This window comes from Necator americanus, chromosome IV, assembly GCF_031761385.1.
Source record: "Necator americanus strain Aroian chromosome IV, whole genome shotgun sequence".
In the NCBI taxonomy this organism is placed as follows: Eukaryota; Metazoa; Nematoda; class Chromadorea; order Rhabditida; family Ancylostomatidae; genus Necator; species Necator americanus.
The window spans coordinates 10,613,904-10,637,777 of NC_087374.1; the positions used below are offsets into that span (position 1 = coordinate 10,613,904).

At 38.7% G+C, this 23,874-nt stretch overlaps 1 protein-coding gene across 2 annotated transcripts; it reads right to left on the bottom strand.

Annotated features, from left to right (window-relative positions):
• Nucleotides 1-481: 481 nt before the first annotated feature.
• RB195_000872 (uncharacterized protein) lies at nt 482-22,702 on the bottom strand (the record flags this gene model as incomplete). Of its 2 annotated transcripts, XM_064197417.1 has the most annotated exons (23): nt 482-496; nt 575-664; nt 820-900; nt 4,368-4,517; nt 4,589-4,684; nt 5,871-5,960; nt 6,169-6,285; nt 6,435-6,516; nt 6,612-6,694; nt 6,759-6,887; nt 9,373-9,473; nt 9,620-9,737; nt 10,042-10,110; nt 11,249-11,348; nt 12,599-12,693; nt 12,757-12,871; nt 12,940-13,026; nt 13,150-13,227; nt 13,299-13,443; nt 16,928-17,050; nt 20,141-20,303; nt 22,160-22,236; nt 22,483-22,702. In XM_064197417.1, 23 exons carry the CDS (start codon nt 22,700-22,702, stop codon nt 482-484), a joined length of 2,424 nt encoding a protein of 807 aa, XP_064053297.1. The 2 variants fall into 2 exon arrangements, with proteins under 2 accessions (XP_064053297.1, XP_064053298.1); XM_064197416.1 differs by lacking the exons at nt 482-496; nt 575-664; nt 820-900 and having other exon boundaries at nt 4,341-4,517.
• Nucleotides 22,703-23,874: the final 1,172 nt, after the last annotated feature.

Sequence of the window (23,874 nt, forward strand, 5' to 3'; positions counted from 1 at the left end):
AAAAATGCTGTTTTCTTTAGATCTCCTTACTTTCGTTCAGCAATAACTGAGTTAGAAAACTCGAAAAGCCCTCATCTTCAAGAACTCAATGAGAACTAGATGGAAAACCTTGGGTTGCTTACGATCTTCATCGTAGAAACCCTTGTAGGACATTCCAGATGAAGTAAGAATCTTTTTATTTATCTTTTTTCCACTTCTTCGGATGAAAGATGTGTTTTAGTCAACTACACCGAAAATACAGTAGTCATCCCCGATATCATGCCACCATTAAGTTCTCTCTGTTATGTTGTTGTTATACTTTGATGTTTTTGAGATATGTTATCAATTCCTACCTATTTTTTGGATTTGCGATAAACAAATCTTTGATTTACGTTTATTATGTGTCTTTCTTATTTACGACTATCGATTCGTGAAGAGTTCCATAGATTGGCTGATATTCATCGTGTTTCGCCAGTCTTCAGCTAGCTCTGTTACACAGCGCTCAAAAATCGTCAACCTAAAACATTTCAGAAGACGCGATCGTAGCGAATGTACTTTTTTTTACATATATTACAACTCTTTCGCACTTACTCACCTTCTTGACAAAAGTCTTTGACGACAGCTCTTTGCGAGAAAGATCTCCGGAGATTTTCAAGGACAAGATTGATTTCCAGTAATCGGGCATCTGCAAGATGTGTGCAGCATGAACGAAGAAGCAGAATACTTCGGCTACAAAATTTCTGTACGTGTTCACTTTTCGATTTTTTCAGTAAAATGACTTTCAAAATTCTCTTTTCGTCCTCTGCCACATAATAGAGATGCTATAACGCAATTGATTACTTTTTTGGAAGAGTGGGATTTCTGGAAGACGCACTGTCCTTCGTTTTCTTCTGAATCCACGAAAGTTTTGTATCTGTTGGACTGGAAATAAAACACCTACAATCGGTAGTCTCGCTCAGACTCAAATAATTACTGAGAGAAAGAAATTCCGAGAATATCCGTCGATTTCTCTAAGTTTTACTTTTCCATTACCAGGAAACTAGAATACTGTTTTTATTTTTTCTTTTTGACACAGATTTTGAAGATCTACATAGCTCGTACAGTTTTTACAGGTTTTTCTCATACTGTTGCAGTTGCTTGAATGAAACAAATACCATTAACATAAAACAAACATAAAATAAACTTTAAGCTTTAAATAATAAACATAAAAGCAACCGCATGATTAAAATTGCAACTTTCGTGAAAGTTGAATATGGAAATATAAATAAAATGTATATTAATGAATGAATAATTATAATAGTGAAAAATTTAAATACAATACCACAAATGTGCGCCATAACGTACTTCACGAATTCAGCATGTCAAAGTCGATGAAGCAAATTTTTGATGACTTTTTTTAAATCTAAAGGCGTCACCCCACGAATCTGAGGTGGTACGGATTTCAGGTGGAGTATTCGTATACAGCATCGTAGATTATGGAGAGGGGTGATTCCGTCCATTTCTTCCTAATTGCCGTAAAAAACGGCCCGAAAGATGCGTCGTGTGCGAAAGGCTGGTGCGCTCCAAACATACTCCTTGTATTCGAAAATAGAATAAAAAATAAATGAAAATAGCGCGAAGCCGTATCTTCCGGGCAATTAGGAAGAAATGGACGGAATCACCCCCTCTCCTTAATCTACGATCCCGTATATGAATACTTCACCTAAAATCCGTACCACCCCAGATTCGTGGGGTGATGCCTTTAAGTGAAAAATTCAAGCTTACAACATTCCAACAACTTTTGAAAAGTACCAAACGCCACATAACGAATGTGCCATCTGGTTGGACGTGTTCGAGCTGTCATCAATTCTGTCGTCTTTCCTGCACTTTCCAGAAAAATTTTGTTACTTGAAGTTTGTTTTTGCTGAGTTGAGGTGTCGTCAGGCGAACACGAGTTGAATTTCGCCTAGAAAATTTTCTGCAGGAAGAAAATCTTTTGAAATTATCCCGAAGAGTTTGACTGATGCATATTGTGACACTGTGCTTGAGGAATTGAGGATGATCGAAGAGTTCTGGCCAATTACACAGCTGCATCAAACAACTGATGAAGCTGGCATCGAGGATCGCATTAATCTCATGACGGAGCTGATAAATTGTAGAATAACATTGTGTAGGTGCAACTCGAGATTATTCAAAATCTGGAAGACCAGAAAGATTCTTTTCATTATTTTATTTTAAAATTTTATTTTATTTTATTTTTATTTTTTTTATTTATTTTTATTTTATTTTTATTTTATTTTAAAAATTATTTCAAAAATTATTTTCGAAAATTATTTTAAAAACTTAGGCGCCCATCAAAACTCCTCCTCCTCACTCCATGTGGTTATTCATGTTACCTTAGGGCTCAAAAAAGTGTGAATGTGAAAAAAAGAGTGAAGAAGTGAAAATGCTCAAAATTTCATCAGGTATTGAATGGGAATCACAAATTCTTGCTTGTACACACTATCTGCTTTTTTTTAAACACTAATTTTCAAAAATCTATTCTGGAAATGGAAACACACGGCGTTCTTATTTCAAAAGATAATACAATTGGAATATTTAATATTAAAAACATGAAATAATAATTTTAATGGAAAATTCAATATAAAAATTTTGGAAAATTACGTTGCTAATTCTCATAGTCATTTTGAATTCAATGCTTATCTGAAAATAGCACAAATTCATTTCCACTGAATCATTCCCGGATGAAAATCAATCAGGGACCAAATTTCGCCTCTTCACTCGTATTGCGAAGGTCCCAAGTGAAGACTACAATTCTTCTTCAGGATCACAAATTTACAAATAAATTCAGTTTTAATTTTTTAAAATTTCTGTTTTAATTTTAGAAATTTACACCTACAAATACAGGAGGAGTCGCTTCTGGCTGAAAGTGGGCCTTTTATGGGAAGAGCGGAATGTCATCGCATTTTCACCTGATGTCGCTGAATCAACCGTCTGATTGAACGAAAAACTTCTGTACGACCTTCTTAGCTTTTTGAAACACCTTTTGATTCACAGCTGATGTAGCTTCGCACGTTCCCGGCAAACTACACCGATTCTTTTTTGTTCCGCAGCGAAAACTGTCCTCTCTGTAATGTGTTATCTTTGTCACCTCATTTCCTTTTTATAACTTTTTTCCGAAGCGAATTGTCACTTTGAATTACTTTAGAGTTCTTCTGGCACTGACTAACGTGTAACTCATCAAACGTTCCACTCAGCGGAACATAATGTAACCTGTCCTAAGTACATAGGAACGAAAGAAAAGTGAGAAATGTTGCATTCCACACATGTACTCAGCTCCACATCCTATTATTTTTCCTTTTTCCGATTTTTTTAAACCAAACTTTTTAAAAACTCTTTTCTGGTGTCGATGTACTTGCACAGTGGTTGCAAACTTGCTACGTTAAGGGCAGCATACCACGAATCTGAGGTGGTACGGATTTCAGATGAAGTATTCGTATACGGCATAGTAGATTATGGAGAGGGGGTGATTCCGTCCATTTCTCCCTAATTGCCGTAAAAAACGGCCCGGAAGATACGGCTTCGAGCGTTTCGGCGCGCTATTTTCCACAAGGAGTTCGATTGAAGCGCGCCAGCCTTGTGCACGCGCCGCATCTTCCGAGCCGTTTTTTACGGCAATCAGGAAGAAATGGACCGAATCACACCCCTCTCCATAATCTACTATCCCTTATAATAATACTCCACCTGAAATCCGCACCACCTCAGATTCGTGGAGTGATGCTTTGAAAGCGATAAAGCTCGCTTACAATTCAAAAGACCACTAAAATCATGGGAATTACAAAATTATTGTGCTGGTCCTCCTGATTTATATCTTCCTGTTTTTTTATTCTAATAATTCCTTCTCTTTTTTCTGATTTTTTCTTCTGATTTTTGAATTTATTAAGTTGTTAGCACAATTTGATAAAGTCAAAAATCAGAAAAAAGAGAAGGAATAAAATTTTAATGTTAATACATCGTCGTTATTTTATTCCTCAATTATTGGTACTGGATTCCTCAATTTTTGCCTCTGACGAGAACAAAAAGTTTCATTGAAAGCGATTTATATGGAACGAAGTAACACGTGCATGAATAACAAAATACCCGACGGAGTGCTTGGATATGTGAAATATCCATACATGGAAGTGATGCTCACCAAAGAGTTACTGTAATTCGTCAAAACAAACCAACGAAAAATTATTCGAATTTTTTCACAAGGGTTAGAAAAGTTGAGGATCAGAGAAATGCACGAGCTATGAAGTTTACATCAGAACAATGAGAACAGTGACTTAAGATTTTGATCGCTCCACCCCTGTGAGGTTCATTTCAGAAGAAAACGGTGTCATTTAGCAGTTAAAAGTGAGGTAAGGGACTTTATGACGCCATTGTGCCGGATGACCACGCATATTCCATCCGAGTAGATTGAGAGCGCCTTGATCCGAGGTGTACACGTCTTCTTCGGATAGTGCTGGTTCAGAATGCAGCTGAACACTTCCGTCACATATGCGCAAAGAACCATCTTTCTGGAAATGAAAGAGAAATAGAGAGTTCATCCATGAATTATTCCTATCAGGTAAGATCTAACTGTAGTTACCTTAGTGCATTTAATGGCGCACTTAATTCGCATTCCTCCCTCAAGTATAGTGACAGTAACCTTCACTCCACCACCATTGACATCTGGATTCGGAGCCTAAAGTACTTCTTACAAAGAAGGAATGTATTTTCTACATTGTGTTGTCATTAGATTTCAGTTTTCAGTCGCTTCTTTGAGAAATTTCTACGATAACAGTAAAGAGTGGCACTTGAAGGCACCATACCACGAATTTGACGTGGTGGGGGAATCCGTGGAAAAAGCCAGAAATGGGGTTGTAGATTGCGGGATCCGGGGTGGTTCCGCTCTTCCCTTCCTATCCTTCCTCTTGTAAATCAAAAACGGCGTGAGAACCGCTTTTGTTCCTCCGAGGTACGTTAAAACGCTTCTCTATGCAAACGTTCTGGTCCCCTTAACAGCCTTTTCATTGGTTTTACTTGAAGACCCTGGTTAGAAGACGTCAGTGAGCTTCGACCGCTCGCACTTGGATGCGGCGCGTGCGCAAGGGTGGCGTGTTGCGACTGAAATCGTCTTAAGAACGTCGTCTTTAAAGCCGTTTATTACAACGATCAAGTGAAAGATGAGCTGAACCACAGCAAATCCAAGAATCTTGAAGCTGAGGTCTAGCTTTTCCTGTGTAGCTTTTCCTGCGAATTCCGTCGCTACGTTGTCCGCAGGAATTCGTAGTATGCCTCCTTTAATGTATACTAGAATGCATTTATTGCCTTATTTACAACTTATTAAACTTTAACAATTTACAACTATCACAAACATGTAATCAACACTTATTTACAATTTCTTATACCTGCTCATCATTATGCTTTAATCTAAAGGATAAAAGATGAAGAGCACGGGATTGATCGACTCCTATAAGGATACGCCTACGCGTTCGACTTCGATTCAGGATCGTTTGAGATTTATAAACGAGTGTGCGACCTCAGAATGACTTCCGAGGCTAACCGATGTATAGAGTCAGTGTTTTTGCACTCGCAGACAAGCCCGGTACCAATTTGTCGACCCCAAAGGGATGAAGGCTCCGTCGGCGCTAGGTTGGTTTCGAACCACCAATAGTGCAGTCACAGCCGAACCTCTTACCAACGTCACTACACCCTTCTATAATTTCCAATTTATTTTATTTGCCCTGGACAAAAGATCTTATTCAAGATTGTCAGACGTCATAAACTAAGCCTTAAACTCTCCTTCTCAGCAAGAAAAGAGTTTTCCAGGATATAAGACGTCTATATAGAAAAAGGATAGTTTTCTCCGTAGTCAGGGAATCACGTACCTGTACAAATATTAGATTCGGATCGAAAGGTGAGGCTGCTTTCCTAACGGACGACGACCACACTGAACCAGTAGAAGAAGCTGCCTCTACCTGAAAATTTTATCATAATTTATCATACTCAATCAAATATGTTTTCCTCTTTTCTTCTTTTCTTTGGTGCTCCATTGGTGCATATATGAAGAAATAAATAAATGAATAAATAAATATTTCAAAAATACACATGCCTATAGTAGATGTTTCAAAGAGGTTTAGAAAAAAAGATACAGAAAAGAAAAAGAAAAATTCAGAAAAATCATACTTGTAGATTTTGCGACACGTGTCGACGTACAGTAACCCTGAACCATACGTATGGCTCTCGTGATTGCGGTGGTCGAGTGTTCTCCGCCAACGACGTAATCATTGAAGAAGTCATCAGCTGAAAACGCAGACCATTTTAGAGTCACAGAGGTCCATGAAAACCTTTAGAACAGTCGAAATAAGTCCTAAAAGTTAGGATAGAATCCTTAGAATCCGGTACTAACTGTGAAACTTTTCTACCTTGATGTCAAAATCTGAAACGGATACCTTTCGTGAGCAAGCAAAAACAATGAATGGAGCAGAGACCATGATTTGACGAGGATGAACACTGAGATCGACGTCAAGGAATCTGAGTAGGGAGGAAGAAACAATTGATAATAAAAGTAAAAAGAGGAAAACAGTTGAGAGCAAAGCACTGCTCTTCTCAATCAAACCATAAATCACCTTCTGGATGACAGCGAATGCGTATAGGAAATACCAGACGACGATTCCGCACGAACGCCAATTTTTAGGCGAGGTTGACAAACCTACAAAATGAGATTCGCTTCAGCTAAATCTCTTCATCCATTACTACGAGTGGGACAATGTGACCTGGTAGCGCTCTGCAGTAGCGTTGTAGCAGTGCGCTTGACAATAACGACCGTAACCATCCAGTGCCTCAAAGGTCACTTCCTGGATCAGTCCAGCACGTGGCTTTGGAATCGATAAATAAACAATGCCCTAGAAGAATAGATCGATGAGATTTGTTGTTTGTCATTTAATTATTTGAATCACAATAAATCAATAAACTATGTGAATTATAGTAACTAGTACATTAATTATCTACTTAATATAATAATAAATGTTTCATATATTATATTCACATATTATTTCCACATGTATACAATCGTATATCTTCGTATAAAAGTCACTGGCGTATATATCCACTCGGGATGCGCCAACGCGCTTTACTGGAATTCGTAATCGTTGAGGTTTTGGAACGCGTGTTGGCCTACACAATGACTTGCGGGGGACAGCCGATGGTCAAGTCAGTGTTTTTATCGTCCCACACAAGTTTGGTACCAATTTATCGACCGCGGGAAAGGTTTTTGCATTAGGGGGTTTCCACCACTGTGTGGATACAAACGTATATCTTCATATACATAAATAAAAAATGTTAAAAAAGGCCGTCGATTCAACTTTTTTTATTTCTATACTTGATTGTTTTTTTCTATTGATTCTGTTTATGGCGGGTGTAGTGTAGCGGTTAGAGGTTCCGCTTTCTGCACGATCGATCGGAGGTTCGAATTCGCCCTAGTGCTCACCAAGCCTTTCATCCCTCCGAGGTCGATAAATTGGTACCAGACTTGTCTGGGAGGATAAAAGCACTGACTTGGCACATCGGCTAGCCCCCGCAAGTCATTGTATAGGCCAGTTACACGTTCGTAAACCTCAAATGATACTGAATTGAAGTGAACGTGGGGGTGCATCCCACGTTCGCATCCCAAGCGGATTGATTAACGCCAGGCACTTCATCCTTTATCCTTTTATTCATTTTTCACGTTTGCTTCCACATCGCAAACGTTCGAATACGCGTCTGAAAATTTAGAGTACGATCATTTTCGTTAGTTGATTACCATAAGGATTTTCTCCAGCAAATGTTCTGCTTCCTAGCAAACTTTAGAAAATATTTAGTGTGCGACAAATAGCTAGCACTTCCTAATTCTTAAGTGTCTCGCTTAAGGTGAGAAGGAAGTTGATATGAACTTTTACTTCCTGCGTATTTCACGAAATCGGTAGTAGAACTACAAGTATGGATAAACATGTAGCAATTTGATGAGGACCTGCTGTAAATTATCAGGTGGCCTGATCTGAGTAAATAAAAGATGGCAACCGGTGGATTGACTCGTTTTACAGTGACATTTTAAAAAGTCGATAAGGAGACTTGAAAAAAAAATCCGATGTTGTAAAAAATTTTGTTGGAAACAAAGTGCCTTGACCTACTTTCAACATTTTTTTGCCGATAAGACCAATTTAATACATTCTTTTCTCTTTAATGAGAAGTTACTAGTACGTAAACGGACATTATTACTACCAATAAGGGTATTGGTGTGTGGGCGCAGCGCAGTTGGTAAGAGGTTGCGTTGTGGCTGGAGAGATCGAGGTTCGATTCCTCCCTAGTGCTAGTAAAGCCTTTCATCCCTCCGGGGTCGATAAATTGGTATCAGACTTGTCTGGGAGGATAAAAACACTGACTTTAATCCTGTTTATCAAATCCATTCGTATGTTACGTCTATTATCAACTCGCACTGATAAAATATATGTAACAATGACATATTACAATAATTTGCAAATTTGTAAGGAAGAGACAAAAGTGAAAAAGTGTGGTAACTTTTTCACTTTTCTCTCTTCCTTACACTTCCTCCTTAACGGATTTCTTCACGATTGATTAAGTTTAAAAAGCGTGAAAAGCCATGACGCCTAGATTTAAATAAGTCAAAAACCCCCTTGTTTTAGCAAAAATCTATTTGTTCAGTGAGCAGACACTTTTCCGGAAGTTCGGATATAACACTGGAACTGTTTGCTTTTCCTTCGAAAACGCTTGCTCGGCCAGAGATGATACCAATAATCGAGCGAAGAAATGAGTCATTGTTCTCAGAAGATGCTTTACTTTGAAAAGCAGGGATTCATCGATTTTGAAATTCGTACCCGGATCCTACCGATGAATAGACGATTCGTAGAATTTATGAGAGTGATTATATGCACGGTGCGAGAATGCGGCTTTTACTTTCACTTCTGAAAGAATTCCTGAAGCGGGCGATCAAAAACCGGGATGAAACTATCAATCAATACGCAGCTGAACCTTGCCCGATTACTTTTTGTTGGTAGAAATTGCCGGAGTTTTGAGCTATGTTTAGAAAGTGATGAATCACTTTTTTCGTATCTTAAAAAATTGTTCTAAATTTTAGTAATAATTCATGTGCCGGTGGAAATCGGTTGTCTTAAACGCTTGCCACCGTCCTTTTTTCCTGAAATTTACTTTTTTGTGTTCTGTTCTTCGCTAGTACGCCTTTATGTCTTTAAAATGTGTAATTGATTTCATCGTATTTTATTTTTATTTATTCTATGCGCGCTATGTAAATAACTGACAGGTCAAAATAAATATAGCTGTAAAAAAGGAAATATCCCCTTAATCTCAGTTGTATTCTAAAGTTGAATGGCTCACGTCGATTTCAGGATAGAGCGGATCCGCCTCCTGGTAAGCTATAGACTCTTCTGACGTAAGCACATTGATCGTTTTGACCTGAGCGAGATCATCGCGGATGCCTAGAAAATCTCCCTTTTTAGTAGTTTTTCAGGGTGCAAATAAGTTACGGAAAGCAAAATTTCATAGATCGTTATTAGATGTTCTCTGTTTGAAATTGGAGAGTTTCTTGCAAAGAATTTCTGGAAAAATTCCTCTATTCAATCACCTTTTCCATTTTGATCTAAAAGCAACGTTTTCGTCCACACATTTTCTCCAGCAGGAAAATCCACAGATTTACGATGTCTCATTGACTGCAACACTCGTGGTGGTAGTTGGCAACGATTCTAAAATTATCCTAGTAATTTTTAACTAAATTTTAATTTAAACTCTCAATCTGGTCAAACTGTGAAACGTTAATTCCTGGCGAAAATTTTAGCTCGGATGCGAAAATCTACTCAGAGGTTAAAGAAGTTACGAAAAAATACAAATACAAGGATCACATTCTATTTCACATTTGTTGCTGAACTTCTGTCCAAAACCCTCAGATATTCCCTTGTGGCTTTGTTCTTTGCGTAATTTTGTTTGTACTTCGAATTTTATCCAATGTTGTGACGCAGCAACAGTGTATAAATAAACAAATAAACTTACTTGATGGCATACTGAATTGTGACAGATTGCAGTGCCCTCAAATCCGGTACAGTTTCCACCCAGCACAACCTGAAATCGACCTCAATTAAATACTTTATAATAGGATTTAAATAGTCGCATAAACGGTCAAATTAGCCGTTGATTGAATGGATGACTCAGCGTTTTACTGCTGGAAAGCAAAAAAAAAAGAAAAGTACAAAACATCGCTGCACGATAAGTTGTAAAAGCGCAATCATTCTTTCGCGAATCACATCGTGCCGCAAAAATGAGTCACCTCTCACTCATGAGGGAGAACCAGCATGTTTCCTCTAAGCTATAGAGTTTTTAAGTTGCTCTCAGCTATGCACATACGATTTCTTAGAGAATTATGTGATGTTTATACTTATTGCCGTTAATGTTGATCTGGATGACCGCGTTGCTTTCGCAGCAACTCGAGCATCTTCCGTCACTAAAAGGTGAGCGGCGCCGACTTTGTTCAACCGGTTGAGCGTGACGCGACTGCAGCTACATACGCACATCATCTGCTAGACGGAAAATCTCCCCTGATTTCGTCTCCTTCTACCAAACGAAGACGCGTCGCGGTTGTCCCAACAAACATAAGTGCCGTATTAGCACATATATAACACGTATTCTTTTTTGAATCTAGTACTAGCCAATGGCCTTTTTTTGGTATTCTCGTTCGTTAGGAAAGATTAACTTCAAAGTGGGAAAAGAAACAGGGAAGGACGGTTGATTGTCAATGCTTTCCAATGTTTATAGAAAAAGGAACAGAACGACATTTTACCGCATGCTGTAGAGAATGTAGTTGGAGATTAAAAATTCGTAGATTTTCTCTTGCTGATCCGTTCGGAGGTCAATTAAGACTTCAGGTCGTTTTGGCCTGAGTATACCACACAATCCAGCGAACATACTAAGCTTTGGGCATAGGCGTGATAGGGAGGAGTCGGACCCTCCCCAATTGAAGGAGGTCTAGTTCATAGGGTGCAACTCAAGTGAAGGGTCCCTTCGCCAACCGTCCAGAAGTGAGAAGGGTCAGAGCACCGGTTTCGACTATCGTATCTATGGTTATGAGACAATAAGATGATATCTTAAAATCCCTGAAACATGTTATCAGCTCGGACGAATAAGTCTTAGGATAGGTATTACTGGTTCAAACGCCTCTACCAATGACTGAACACAAATTCTCAAATGGTTAATTGTGAATCACCTTGCTCCTACAACGCCACGCTTTCGTATCGCACCAATAGTACATAGAATCGCAATCCGGTTCTTCCGGAGTACAATGTCGCACTGGTTCGTATTCATACCTAAAGTGTGACATTACAAAGCGAAGCGAAACGTTAAATCAGACGAAAGAGCTGTTTGATCGGTATTGAATTGATTCTCTCGAACACTTCAAAAACTCCGGACAACTCAGTCAAAGAAAAGTTATTGGATGAAGTAGTGAGACACAGTGAAACTCTTCCTACTTCGAGAGAGCACACATCAAAGGAATCCAAAAATCAGATAAATCACGGAGCTCTGAATCGATCAGCTTACCCGACGAAGCAATTCTTTACTCTCACGCGTTTGACGAAATAAATGTTAATGTCTTTTCAGTCTGTAGCAAACACAAGTCGGAAAGTGCCAAAACAAAGCCTTTTTGCTATGGGACCTTCCAATCTTTATTCGTAAAAATTCACGATTAAAAATAACAAGGAATACCAGGTTGATCGATTTTCCCAACGATGCAACTCTTTACACTCAGACAACTGAGGAAATAAAAACGCTCAAAATGGATCAGTTGTGAAGCGTCGATAAATAAGTCGATAAAGCAACTCTTCACATTGGCAGGAATGATAAACTTCACATTACACGTTTCTGTCTTAGTAAACGCATAAGAGCAAAGAATCGCTTCGTCAGATAAAATGATCACTTCGGTGCTCCTTGATTCGTCCGATTTCTGGATTTGTTCGGAGAGTGTTTTTGCTGTTATACTTGTGAACTACGTGGTAAACCTTATGTATAAGTGCAAAAAAAACACAACATCGAAAATGTACCCGTACGTTGCCTTTCAACGTGAAAATTCTACATAATTGCACAACTAACTTGTGGGACCTTGAAGTAGACTCTTGAAACATTTGCAGGAGGTAATACGCGTAAGTAGGCTAGCGATTAATTTAAAAAAAAACAGTTATCTGGTGGAACTGTGTCGAATTTAAACGATGTTAGGAACATTTTAGAAGAAACAAACAATATAGCGTACGATTTTTTAAAAAAATATCGTAGATGTGTGGAGCGTGCGGAGGTCCGCGACTGAGAAACGCCTGAGCTGCGGATGTTTTTGATCGATATCAGTCGATTCCAATATTTTGACCTAGCACCTTATAGCCAAATTGTGCAAATGCACCATAGATCTCAAATTTTCGACTGTTTTCTTAGTGTATATCCATATTGACCATACATTCATAGAACTTGTGGTTACAACTGCTTCCGGGAAAGACCTTATGGATAGAGAGAGAAGTTCCCCGTAGATTTCCTTGTCAAGTGGGAAGAAAATCCCTATAAACACACTAACCAATCATCAGTGTACTGGTTACTGAGTCCGTCTCTATTCTGGAGTCGGAATGGCTTCATCTGCTCATCGTAGCCATGTAGGGAATTGCAAGTATCCTGGAAAACTAGGAAGTCGTCGTAGAGATTTTCCCCATAGTTGCAGGAATAGCTCCTACATACCGTTGCCCACTGTGTTTCTCGTTCCTCTCTGGTCTGTTTTTGTTTTCTGAATTGCTCCCAAAGGTAATCTACGAACGCGTGATGCAGATAGAACATAGGATCGTTGGGGCTCACCCTAAAAACTATGACGTTCCAGTTTTTCTTCTTTTTTTGGTTTCTTGACGGTTAAATGATTATCTTCACCTTATCACGAACATAAATCCTCCAACCCAAACGTGACTAAGTCCATGCATGCTTTCGAACGTTTTATCGTGACAGAAGGTTAACTGGCTGCAAAACGGATACACTAATGCAATTTTGTGTGAAGAATAAGAAAAACTAAACGGGACAAGGCCAAGCGTTGGGTTTTTTTCTCAAATTAAGTCCATCTCCAAGATATGGGAATCGTCTGACCTGTAGTTATTGCGAGATATCACCCAATCAATATCTTTCGGTGTCATCAGACGATCTTGTTCTCGACCCCCGGTTGATCTGAAATTATGTTTTTCTTTTTGGAATTCGAAAGACGAAAGGAACTAAAAGATATCTTTGCATTCCCAAACCTATACAGTTGTTTAACCGGAATTTGGCTGAGCGGCATCAGAACATTTGTGTCCCAATTCTTGAAAGGACCAGTTTTCACATAACCATTACCGTTACCAAGCAGTTCATCACTCCACATCACACTGTCGGACGGTTCGGGAAGACCTGACCAGGATCTGGATTATTTAAAATTCTCCATAACGATATGATACAAAAAAATTCCCATGCTGCATTTGGTCAAATATTTCCCTTTGCTCTGCCTGCCGTAAAAGACTGTTATTAATATTGATAATTAATTTTTTTAATTAAATTTTTTTAAGGCTTACTTCCTCAATATCCTGAAGAGAAGGTGAACCGTTAACAAATGTTGTGACACTGCACTCCTGAATATCTCACGAAGCGTACTGACGCCTGAGGCGTTTATTATGTAGGTTTTAACAAAACAGCGTAGGGTTTTTACTTGCATTTCTAATTAAAAACAATTATTGCCAATGTGTGCAACATTTTAAAGAGTCTTTTCTGATCTTTTTACTGCATCGTTCCTTTGAATGACCTAATCCTAAATAGCATCTAAACCTGTGGAACCTGAAACCTTGAATAAAACGCGAAGCGTTTGCTTAGTTGAACGCAGAGGAACCAGAGATTGAGTACAAGTGTGGCGCCGTTGGTAAGAGGTTCTGCTGTGACTGCACGACCGATAGATGGTTCGACTACGCCCTACTGCCAACTAAGGCTTCTCTTCATTCCTACGAGTTCGATATATTTTTATCAGACTGTCTGGGAGGATAAAAAGACTGGCTTGGGATACATTAGCTATCCCAGAAGTCATTGTATGGCCTCACACAGGTTCATCAACCTCAACCGATTCTAAATTGAAGTGAACCCGTTGGCGTATCCGAAGTAGTTTGATTAACGGCATCGACGTGATCATTTGATCTCAAACTGAACTCTAACTAACTAACTCAAATGAAATAAAATTTTCGAGAAACAAAAACAAGGATTTTCAAGAACTACTCTTTTTTTCAAGGCAAGTATGACAACGAAGCTGAACGAGACCTTTGCGTCTTGCAAAGGAAAAGTGTTGTAGACTCAGCTTCTACTTCTCAGAAATAGTTCACCAAGTTCAAAAATTCTTTGACGGCGGATAAGAAATCTACAAATAATTAGACAAATATGAGGAGACTGTAACCAACGAAGGAGGATACGATTTTTTTTTTGCAAATATAATGATTTTTCTGTGAAATCTAGATAGTGAAGGTTACGACGAGCGAACATATTCCACGCATTTTGAAGGGTCTGTAGGGAAATACTCCTGCATTCGAGTCATTAATCTTTTAAAGGCATCAGCCCACGAATCTGAGGTGGTTCAGATTTCAGGTGGAGTATTCGTATACGGAGTCGTAGACAATGGAGAAAAGAGTAATTCCGTCCATTTCTTCCTAATTGCCGTAACAAACGGTCCGGAAGAAACGGCTTCGAGCGTTCCAGGGCGCTACTTTCCACAACGAGTTCGATTGGAGCGCCCCAGCCTTGTGCACGCACCGCATCTTCCGGACTGTTTTTACAGCAATTAGGAAGAAATGGACGGAATCACTTTTCTATACCAATACTCCACCTGAAATCCGCACCACCCCAGATTCCTGGAGTGATGTCTTTAAATGACTGAATATGCTTCCGCTGTGCTTCATCGTTCAGCACGAGTTAGAAGTTGAGCAATGTTAGAAACGTATGCCTTAGCAGATCCGAGACGCTGGTGACTACCTGATCGCGACACTCCTTAAACTACAATTTAATTATTTTGTTGTAGTAGTTGTAATGCCCAATAAAAGTTTCGAAAAAAAAATTACGAACTTATGTAACATAGTTAGCGCTTTTATAAGCTATGTGACGAATGAGACGCTTCCAGATTGATGAGGTTTGAAAGTTACACGATTCGTTGTGAACCGTTACAATCTGCCAGCCCGTACTTCTTGCAATGAACTGTCGCCCCCGATTTACAGCAGCTGACAATTCTCGACCTCTTGTCACTGTAGTAACTTCTCATTAGAGACAAAAAAATGTATTACATTGAACTTATCGCCAAAAAAAATATTTAAAGTAGGTCAAGGTACTTTGGTTCCAACAAAATTTTTTACAACATCGGATTTTTTTCAAGTCTCCTTATCAACTTTTTAAAATGTCACAGTAAAACGAGTCAATCCACCGGTTGCCATCTTTTATTTGCTCAGATCAGGCCACTTGATAATTCGCAGCAGGACACCAACAAATTGTTACATGTTTATCCATACTTGAAGTCCTACTACCGATATCTAAATACGCAGGAAAAAAGTTCATATCAACTTTCTTCTCACCTTAAGCGAGGTACTTAAGAATTAGGAAGTGCTAGCTATTTGTCGCACACTAAATATTTTCTAAAGTTTGCTAGGAACCAGAACATTTGCTGGAGAAAATCCTTGTAATCAACTAACGAAAACGATCGTACTCTAAATTTTCAGACGAATGTTGAACGGGTATTCAAACGTTTGCTATGTGGAAGCAAACGTGAAAAATGAATAAAAGGATAAAGTTTCTGGCGTTAATCAATCCGCTTGGGATGCGCCCCCACGTTCACTTCAATTCAGAATCGCTTGAGGTTTACGAACGTGTGACTGGCCCACACAATGACTTGCAGGGGCTAGCCGATGTGCCAAGTCAGTGTTTTGATCCTCCCAGACAAGTTTGGTACCAATTTATCGACCCTAGAAGGATGAAAGACTTGGTGAGCACTGGGCCGGATTCGAGTCTCCGATCGATCGTGCAGGAAGCGGAACCTCTAACCGCTACACTACACCCACCCTTAAAAAAGTGAATATCTTTAAGAAACTTGTACTAAATTTCTGAATTGAAGGACGATATCTGTAATAGTATTTTTCACGTTTATGAGGAGGAAATGACCTATCTGAATGAGTAGGAAATGACCTATCTCCTATAAAGAAGACTATATAAGAAATCCTGTTTCCATTTCAAAAAGAAAAAAATTTAATCGCGAAAATTTTGCGCTGATTGTTGTTTTCTTTCCTTAGCACCGATGCTGGTAGACGCAAAAGTAAATAAATAAATAATATTATATCATATCATTATTAAGCAGTAAATCTATGACTATTATAAGCTGCGACAGATTTTATGTATACGCACGTATGTTAAGTGGGAAATTCCTCGAAATTTACCACATATTACAAAAACAAACATTATGAAGTGATACTCTGCTATGATTGCACTATTTAGCGGCTCACAATAGTGAAAATGTCCACGTTCCGCTTCATTTCGTATGTTTGATGTTCTGTTGGGGATTTAACTTTGAACCGCACACACACGTGCACGCACTTCAACGAGACCTTCATTCGGCAACAGGTTTCCCATTCACTCTTTGTTGATGGCATCTTACGCTCCATCAACTTGTAACAATAGATGCTTCTACGGAAACGGCTACGTTCGTTCCGTCGTCATGAATTATAAAACGCGAAACGTAAAACGCTAAACATCACCACCAATTGGTTCTATCGTAGGATCCTGACTCAGATCCTGCGTACGACACGGAGGTGATGGTCACCAAAACACGAAATGAGAGGACTGAAAAAGACGGAAGAGAAAACCGGAATGTTTCACTCACCTTGGTCCAGCGTTGAGTCCCAGTATGGCAATGATACGGTAGGATCCTCACGTTGTAAAGCAACTTCGAATTGACGTAGGAATTCCCGATGCCATGGCAGAAAAGCTGGGCCCCAATGGGCGCCTGCAATTTTTTTAGGAATAGAAATAGGAGTAGACAGTTCAAGGAATCTGTCAGGAGGTCGATGGGTCTACTATTGAATAGACATTTAAAATTCAAGAAAATTTACATTTTTCATTTTCACATAATCGATTATTAATAATTAAATAATTAACAGCAATTATTTACTCTTGGTCCAATAGTCACATTTTTAGAATTTAAAGTTTCTAGAAATTTAACCATAACAATTAATTAATTGATTAATTAATATTATGCACAAAAGAACCTAAGCAATCAGAGCAACACATGTCTTTCACTTAATTTGACTGCAATGCGTCACGCTAAATGTGATGTCTTCTTTTTTTGGAATTTTTAATTCCTAATCAGACTGAGCAGCAGCACAGCTATGGACATAGTCGGCACCAAATTTGTTCAACCGCGCTTACGCAACGCAACTAACGCAATGCGAGGCTTTTCTCTGCTCGACACCCATATCCTCTCCTCCCTCTGTCGAAAACGCAATCGAAATTGTATCCCACTCACATGGATTGATACATCCGACGTCAACTACGTGTAGCCGGCCTATGGTGTACCGTCACGATCTCGAACAAGTTATCGCTACGCCGTTGTTTTTGCCTCCATTTACGCCCGACAAATAAGTAGTATAAACACGATTTTTAACGATCATGGCTGTAATGGAAATAGATTTTTTAGCAACAGCAATGACTTGCTGATGCTATCTTGAGTCCAGTTCCAAATAACAGGACACGTTTTTGCAAAATTAATGTAAATCAGATCAATGTCACTTTGCAAAAGGTCACAGCAAGATCGTTCTTCTTTTTAAAATCTCGGCAATTCTTTTGTCGTACAAAAAAAGTAGATAGGAATGAGGGTTGTATTTAACTTCTAACTGTCCGAGTTGCCTCCTTCTCAGCAACATTTTTTTACAGTAATAAATAAATAAATAAATAGGGACTAAATAGGGACATAATATGGTATTGAAGCGTGTGATAATGGGAAAGAGCGTTCTGAAAATAGGATAGAAAAAAGAAGAATGATGCAATCCAACACGAACAAGTTCTAGCGATTCTCGTCCAACATTATGTAAAACACTGGAATGACAACATGCTTCTGAACCTTTTTTTGCACCTTTTTGGAATGAAAGAAATGTTTGTTGAAGTAACATTGTGACGAATTCCACTTTTTCGCGTGTTATGTGTATGTTTTTTCAAAAAAAAAGTTTCGGAATAGTCAATATCGAGGACACTCATTCCAAAAGTTCTTTTCTTCCCGATCACATGGGTTGTTCCGGCGCTGAGTAATGGGGAAACGCCCACATTAGTCATAATGAAATAGAATAAACAAATAAGACTACATAGAATAACTGCGCAAAAAATTGCAGACGTGAATCCATTCGTCCAATGGAAGACGGATCTTTGCAGAGTGGAAGCAATTTTTTTCTCTTTGCATAAAAAAAAACAATTGAAAAACCATTTCATACGAAAATCCACGGGAAAAAAGGCTGGACACAGGAGAAAATTACTTTAGATAGCATTAAATGTTTTGTAGTAGTTTCGAGCTCTTCATGGAAAAAGAGAAATTAATAGAAGAACAAGGGCAATGTATGAAAAAGTTGAGGTTTTCGTTTCCCCTAATTACTAGTCATTTCCTTTTCTTAAAAACTGTGACAGGAATGAAACTTGACGTGAACTCGCGATTTCTTATGACGCATTCATTTTGCTTTCGATCCGATCCTACCGTGTGAAATTTTCGATGAGTGATTGGTGAGTTTAGTTTCGAATGCACCGATTTATTCGGAGCGCAGAACTTCAAAAAAACACCAAAACGAAGTCACCGGACTCAAAATGCCAGCTGTTAAGAGAAAAGGTAGATAGAAAAAATAAGAAGATAAAATCATAATAAAATAATAATAATAATAAATGATAATAAAAGATATACGTGATTTTAAGCGTGCAAATCCTCATTTCCACTCCGTTCTATAAAAATGTATTTAAAATTCCGAAGAAGGATCAGTTGAAATCTAATTAAAATTTTAAATTCTATTATATTTTGTTTTTCTTTGAGAACTGATAATAAGCAAATCGATCGATTAATTGATTACAAAGTAAAAAGGATTTGAAAGAAAAATCGCAGACTTAAGACCTCCGCAGGATTACTATCGTGGATTTGAGTGATTCTAGTAGAATTTCAAGTACCTTTTTTCCGGAAAGATTTTCAGAAAAAGTCAAATAGTTGCCGATAGAGAATAGGCTCATAGTTAGTAAGAAAAACACAATAGAAAGGCGGTAGTAGTGAACTAAGGAGCATTCTGGAACAGTTAGTTTAATGTAATTGGCGAAAACTTGTTGCCTGAAAGAGCCCACCTTAATGTATGTTATTTAGGTAAGAAGTCGACATCTATAATCATCAAATATATGTGTTCACCTATCCTAGAGCGGCTGTCATTGATTCTCAAGCAGAATCAACCGTTTGTCACTGATTTTTCCCTAAAATGCGTTTGGTTTTTGTTGCGATCACGTTGCCTGAATCACGCTCTCCTCCTACCGTTCGTATCATCTCATTTAAAGGCATCATCATACGAATCTGAGGTGGTACGGATTTCAGATGGAGTATTCGTACACGGGATCCTAGATTATGGAGAGGGGTGTGGTTCCGTCCATTTCTTCCTAATCGCCGTAAAAAACGGCTCGTAAGATGCGGCGCGTGCACAGGGCTGGCGCGCTCCAGTCGAACTCCCTGGAGAAAATAGTGCGCCAAAACGCCTGAGGCCATATCTTCCGGGCCGTTTTTAACGACAGTTAGGAAGAAATGGACGGAATCAACCCCTCCCCATAATCTACTATGCCGTATACGAATACTCCACCCCAAATCCTCAGATTCGTGGAGTGATGAATTTATCCTTCTTCTCTGCTAAAAGTTTTTATTCCTGCTACTCACGGTGATCCAATCACTGCGGGAATAAAATTTTCCGAAAGTATTCTTCAGCAACTGTTAATTTTACATTTTCTTCTTATTCTGTCAAGTCTTGTACTATTTCATAAATTTTCAATATTCAACGGCAAATCTGTGAAATCCATTAAGGGAAATGCTCACCTGGGGCACTATCCGGATAGTGTACTAAGGTGTGCAAATCCCAAACGGTGATATTATCGATGGTGGTCGATTTAAGTGCGTTCATCGCTTTCCATAATCGTTCACGTTCATCAAAGCTAAGCATTCGAATCTCTCTACGGATCGACTTGGTGAATTGTCGTTTCTGAAGCATGCAGATATGTCGGTGACATGTTCGGTGACGAATCTGACGATCCACATGATTAATTGATGTCGTAACGAACTCGCATCGTACCGATTCACACGCTCCTTTCAAGGTCTTCACCCCCTACCACCATCACCGCCGCCGGCCGCCGCCGCCACAGGATTATTATCGCGGATCGAATTCGTTGTCGTTCCAAAGCGTGTTCATGAGCGGTGTTTACAAAGGCGTGAAGTATGATTCGCACAAAGAACCGCCATTATCTACGTGAAAGACAAAATATGCTTCAACGTATTGTGTTGGACCGGATTTTGAGAACTAGTTAATTTTTTTCACCCCCAAGAGAAGTTCCAAGACTGTTTGCAGAACTGAAAACGTGTCTAACGTCTTTTTTTCAAATTTTGCTTTTTTTTTAGAGGGAGTACTATGATTGAAAAGTAGGGTGCCGAAAGGAACTCAAAGTTTTATCCCTGTAAATAATAAAGAGAGTTTTGCCTGTGAATAATTGTAAGTGAATGCTCTCAAAACGCGGAAATTTGAGAAAAAAAAACCCTCAAATGTTTCCTTATACAAAAATTATGGCTTCAATATTTAAATCAAATTTGGGAAAAGAACCATTCACATGTAAAGGTTTTATTTTTAAGTCAAATATTTTGTTTTGAGCGAGGTGTAAACAAAAGGAATATCGTTACTTCTTGCAAAAATCGAAGTACAAGATTTATCTAAGTAAAATACGGATGCCTCGATAACAACCCTATGATCGGACCCTGCCGGATTCAGTTTCCTGGTGTTAGCTAATTCACCATAGAAAAGTGTATTTTTCAATCAATATCAGCATTCTTAACCGTTCACGAGCAGAATTTCCGTCTTAGTCGATGGTTTACGGTCGTGACTTAGAATCCGAGCGTTTATTTCCGAGCAATTTTCTATGTACACATAAAAGGGAAAATGGTGCAAGGGAAAATACCTTGAAACTAGAAAAATATCGACATTGATCGAAAAATCCAAGGTCCCATGTTCCCTTCTGGGGAATAAAGTCTAATTGGCAGATGTTCTAGTGTCAAAGCCTCAACGAAGAACCTTATCAATTCTCGATAATGTGATATGTTTTTTTCTAAAATAAATTCACATAAATTACGGACTTTATGGAATTAAGGATATTAAGGATGGAATTTGTAAATTGGTACCAGACTTGTCTGGGAGGATAAAAACACTGACTTGATCATCGGCTGGCCCCCGCAAGTCATTGTATAGGCCAACACGCGTTCCAAAACCTCAACGATCACGAATTCCAGTAAAACGCGTTGGCGCATCCCAAGTGGATTAATACGTCAGTGACGTTATCCTTTATCCTTTAAGGATGGAATTTGAGTTTGAGGAGTATGCGAAATATTCTCGAATTACTGTTCTGCTATTTCTACTACGTTGACGTCATTTTCTTGATCAACGAAGGTGTTGACTTCAAATTTTTCGGAAGAATTCCATGTATGCATGGAAAATATTGTTCGAATTAGTTTTTGCAAGCAATTGAGTTGACTTCACGAATACTCGCATTCTCCACTACTTTCGTTTCCTTCTCCAGTGACCTTGAACAAACAAGTCGAAACTTCCGAGAGATTCCCCAGCTTTGTAGCAGACTAATAGGAACTACTAATAGAAGAAAATAATTACTAGCAGGAAATGGGTTTAAATACGGCGGTTTTTGTTTCATGTACTTCCTTGCGCGTATCACACCTCAGAACCAGAAATGACTAACAGTCAGGACACAGCGCGCTTTGCTCGCATCGCATCGGCTATGGATTCAACTTCAGTTGTAAAAACTCATAGAAGAACTAGTATAACGTGTCTGTTAGTGTTACCTTTCGTCTTCTTGCGACCTCAATACAGTTACGGCGTGTACAATCCTCCAAATCACGTAGATAGTTCAATTGATCCACTACATGAAAATGCAATGAATAAATCAAAGCATTTAGCACAACACATACACGCACATTACAACCTGTATTTCAGATGTTTCGCGCATTAAGAACAGTTGTTGTCGACAGGTACGCAGTTAGCGGCATTTTAAGGTAAACAGAACAATGTGTCAACGTGAGAGCAGCGTATTTTGAGGCGCCTTCAATTCACCTTCACTTAGTGTGAGTGAAGGAGTGAACGAAAGAGAATGGACGTGAATGCTTACCCGTAGTTTCCTGCACCACCTCCGACTTTGATGACAACGAATCCCTGTCCTTCATCCATTGTTCCCTATGATGACAAATCAAGTCAAGCTGCTGACTGGTAAGAAATCCAGCCACCGGTAGTTGATGACAAACGTGAATGAGCTCAGTGAATGGACGAATACTAGCGAATACAGTGTCTAGACAAACTACGATGTGCACGACGTACGTGATCTTCATCATCTCTTCACACGGTACATGAATTCAGAAAAGAAGCTGTTGAAGGTGTAGTCTACTAGTCGAGTGCTCTGCAGTAGTTGTTTGCCGATTTACGAAAGTTTCAAGATGAGTAAATTGGTGTAGTGACGAGAATAGTGCGGTGTCGAGAGAGAGAACAAGACGTTTTTGGTGACCCGATCGTGTAGGCGTGGTCAGACGATGTAAACGGGTTAGCGCCCGCATCACTGAACGTGTGTGCTATCCCGGAACGCTAACGCTCTTCGGAACTTATCCAAACAGTTCACAATTTTTTTTTGCTGTAGATTCATTCAAAGTTGTGTACGAATGGGTGAAATCTCGTCAGCATAGGGAATATAGCTCCGGGATACGAGATTACATATATCAAACGAACGATGCGACGTGTCGCGTCATCGGCGAACCTCTCGAAATCGCCTCACGTCGGCCAGCTTAGAACTAGTTTAAGCTCCCAATCCTAAGTGCGCAAACCGCCAGGTTCGAATAGTCAAACGCTTTACAGTTCTTGAAAAAAATACAGCATGGATTTATTGCGTAAACATTTTTGAAAATTAAATATGTAAATATAAATATAAATATGTATATGTATAATATGTAAATATAAATATAAATAATAAATATAATAAAATTAGTTTCACGAGCTAGTTGCTAATTATCTTTGCCAGAGTTCAAATTCAAGAAGTAAAGGGAGCATGAGAGGATTTTTTACGGTTTGAAGATTTTTCGCAGTTTCAGGAATTTTCACAGTTAAGGATTAAGTCTTGAATAACGCAGAAGAAGGGAGTTTGAAATTTGAAAAAGAAAGTCATTATCTCGGCAACACAATGAACGAAATTATGGTTAATCAGGAAATCGTTGTAATTTTAATTGTTTCAAATGAAATTTTCAAGTCTCCAGATCTTTATACTGCAATAAATGTTTTTTTTGGAAATGGTTCCAACTTATTTTTAAGATAATTTTTCTGGCATCAACTTCATACAAACGTACACCACAGAAGAGCACAGAAAAACTGCAACAGATTCCTGTTTTTAACTCCTCACTTTGAAATAGGTATGCAGAAACATAGAGAGAAATCCAAAGATTATGGTATGCTGTAAATGTATGTATGTGGCAATAAGTTGGGTTAGCATAGAAATTCTGGCGTTTTTTCTAAGTTTAGA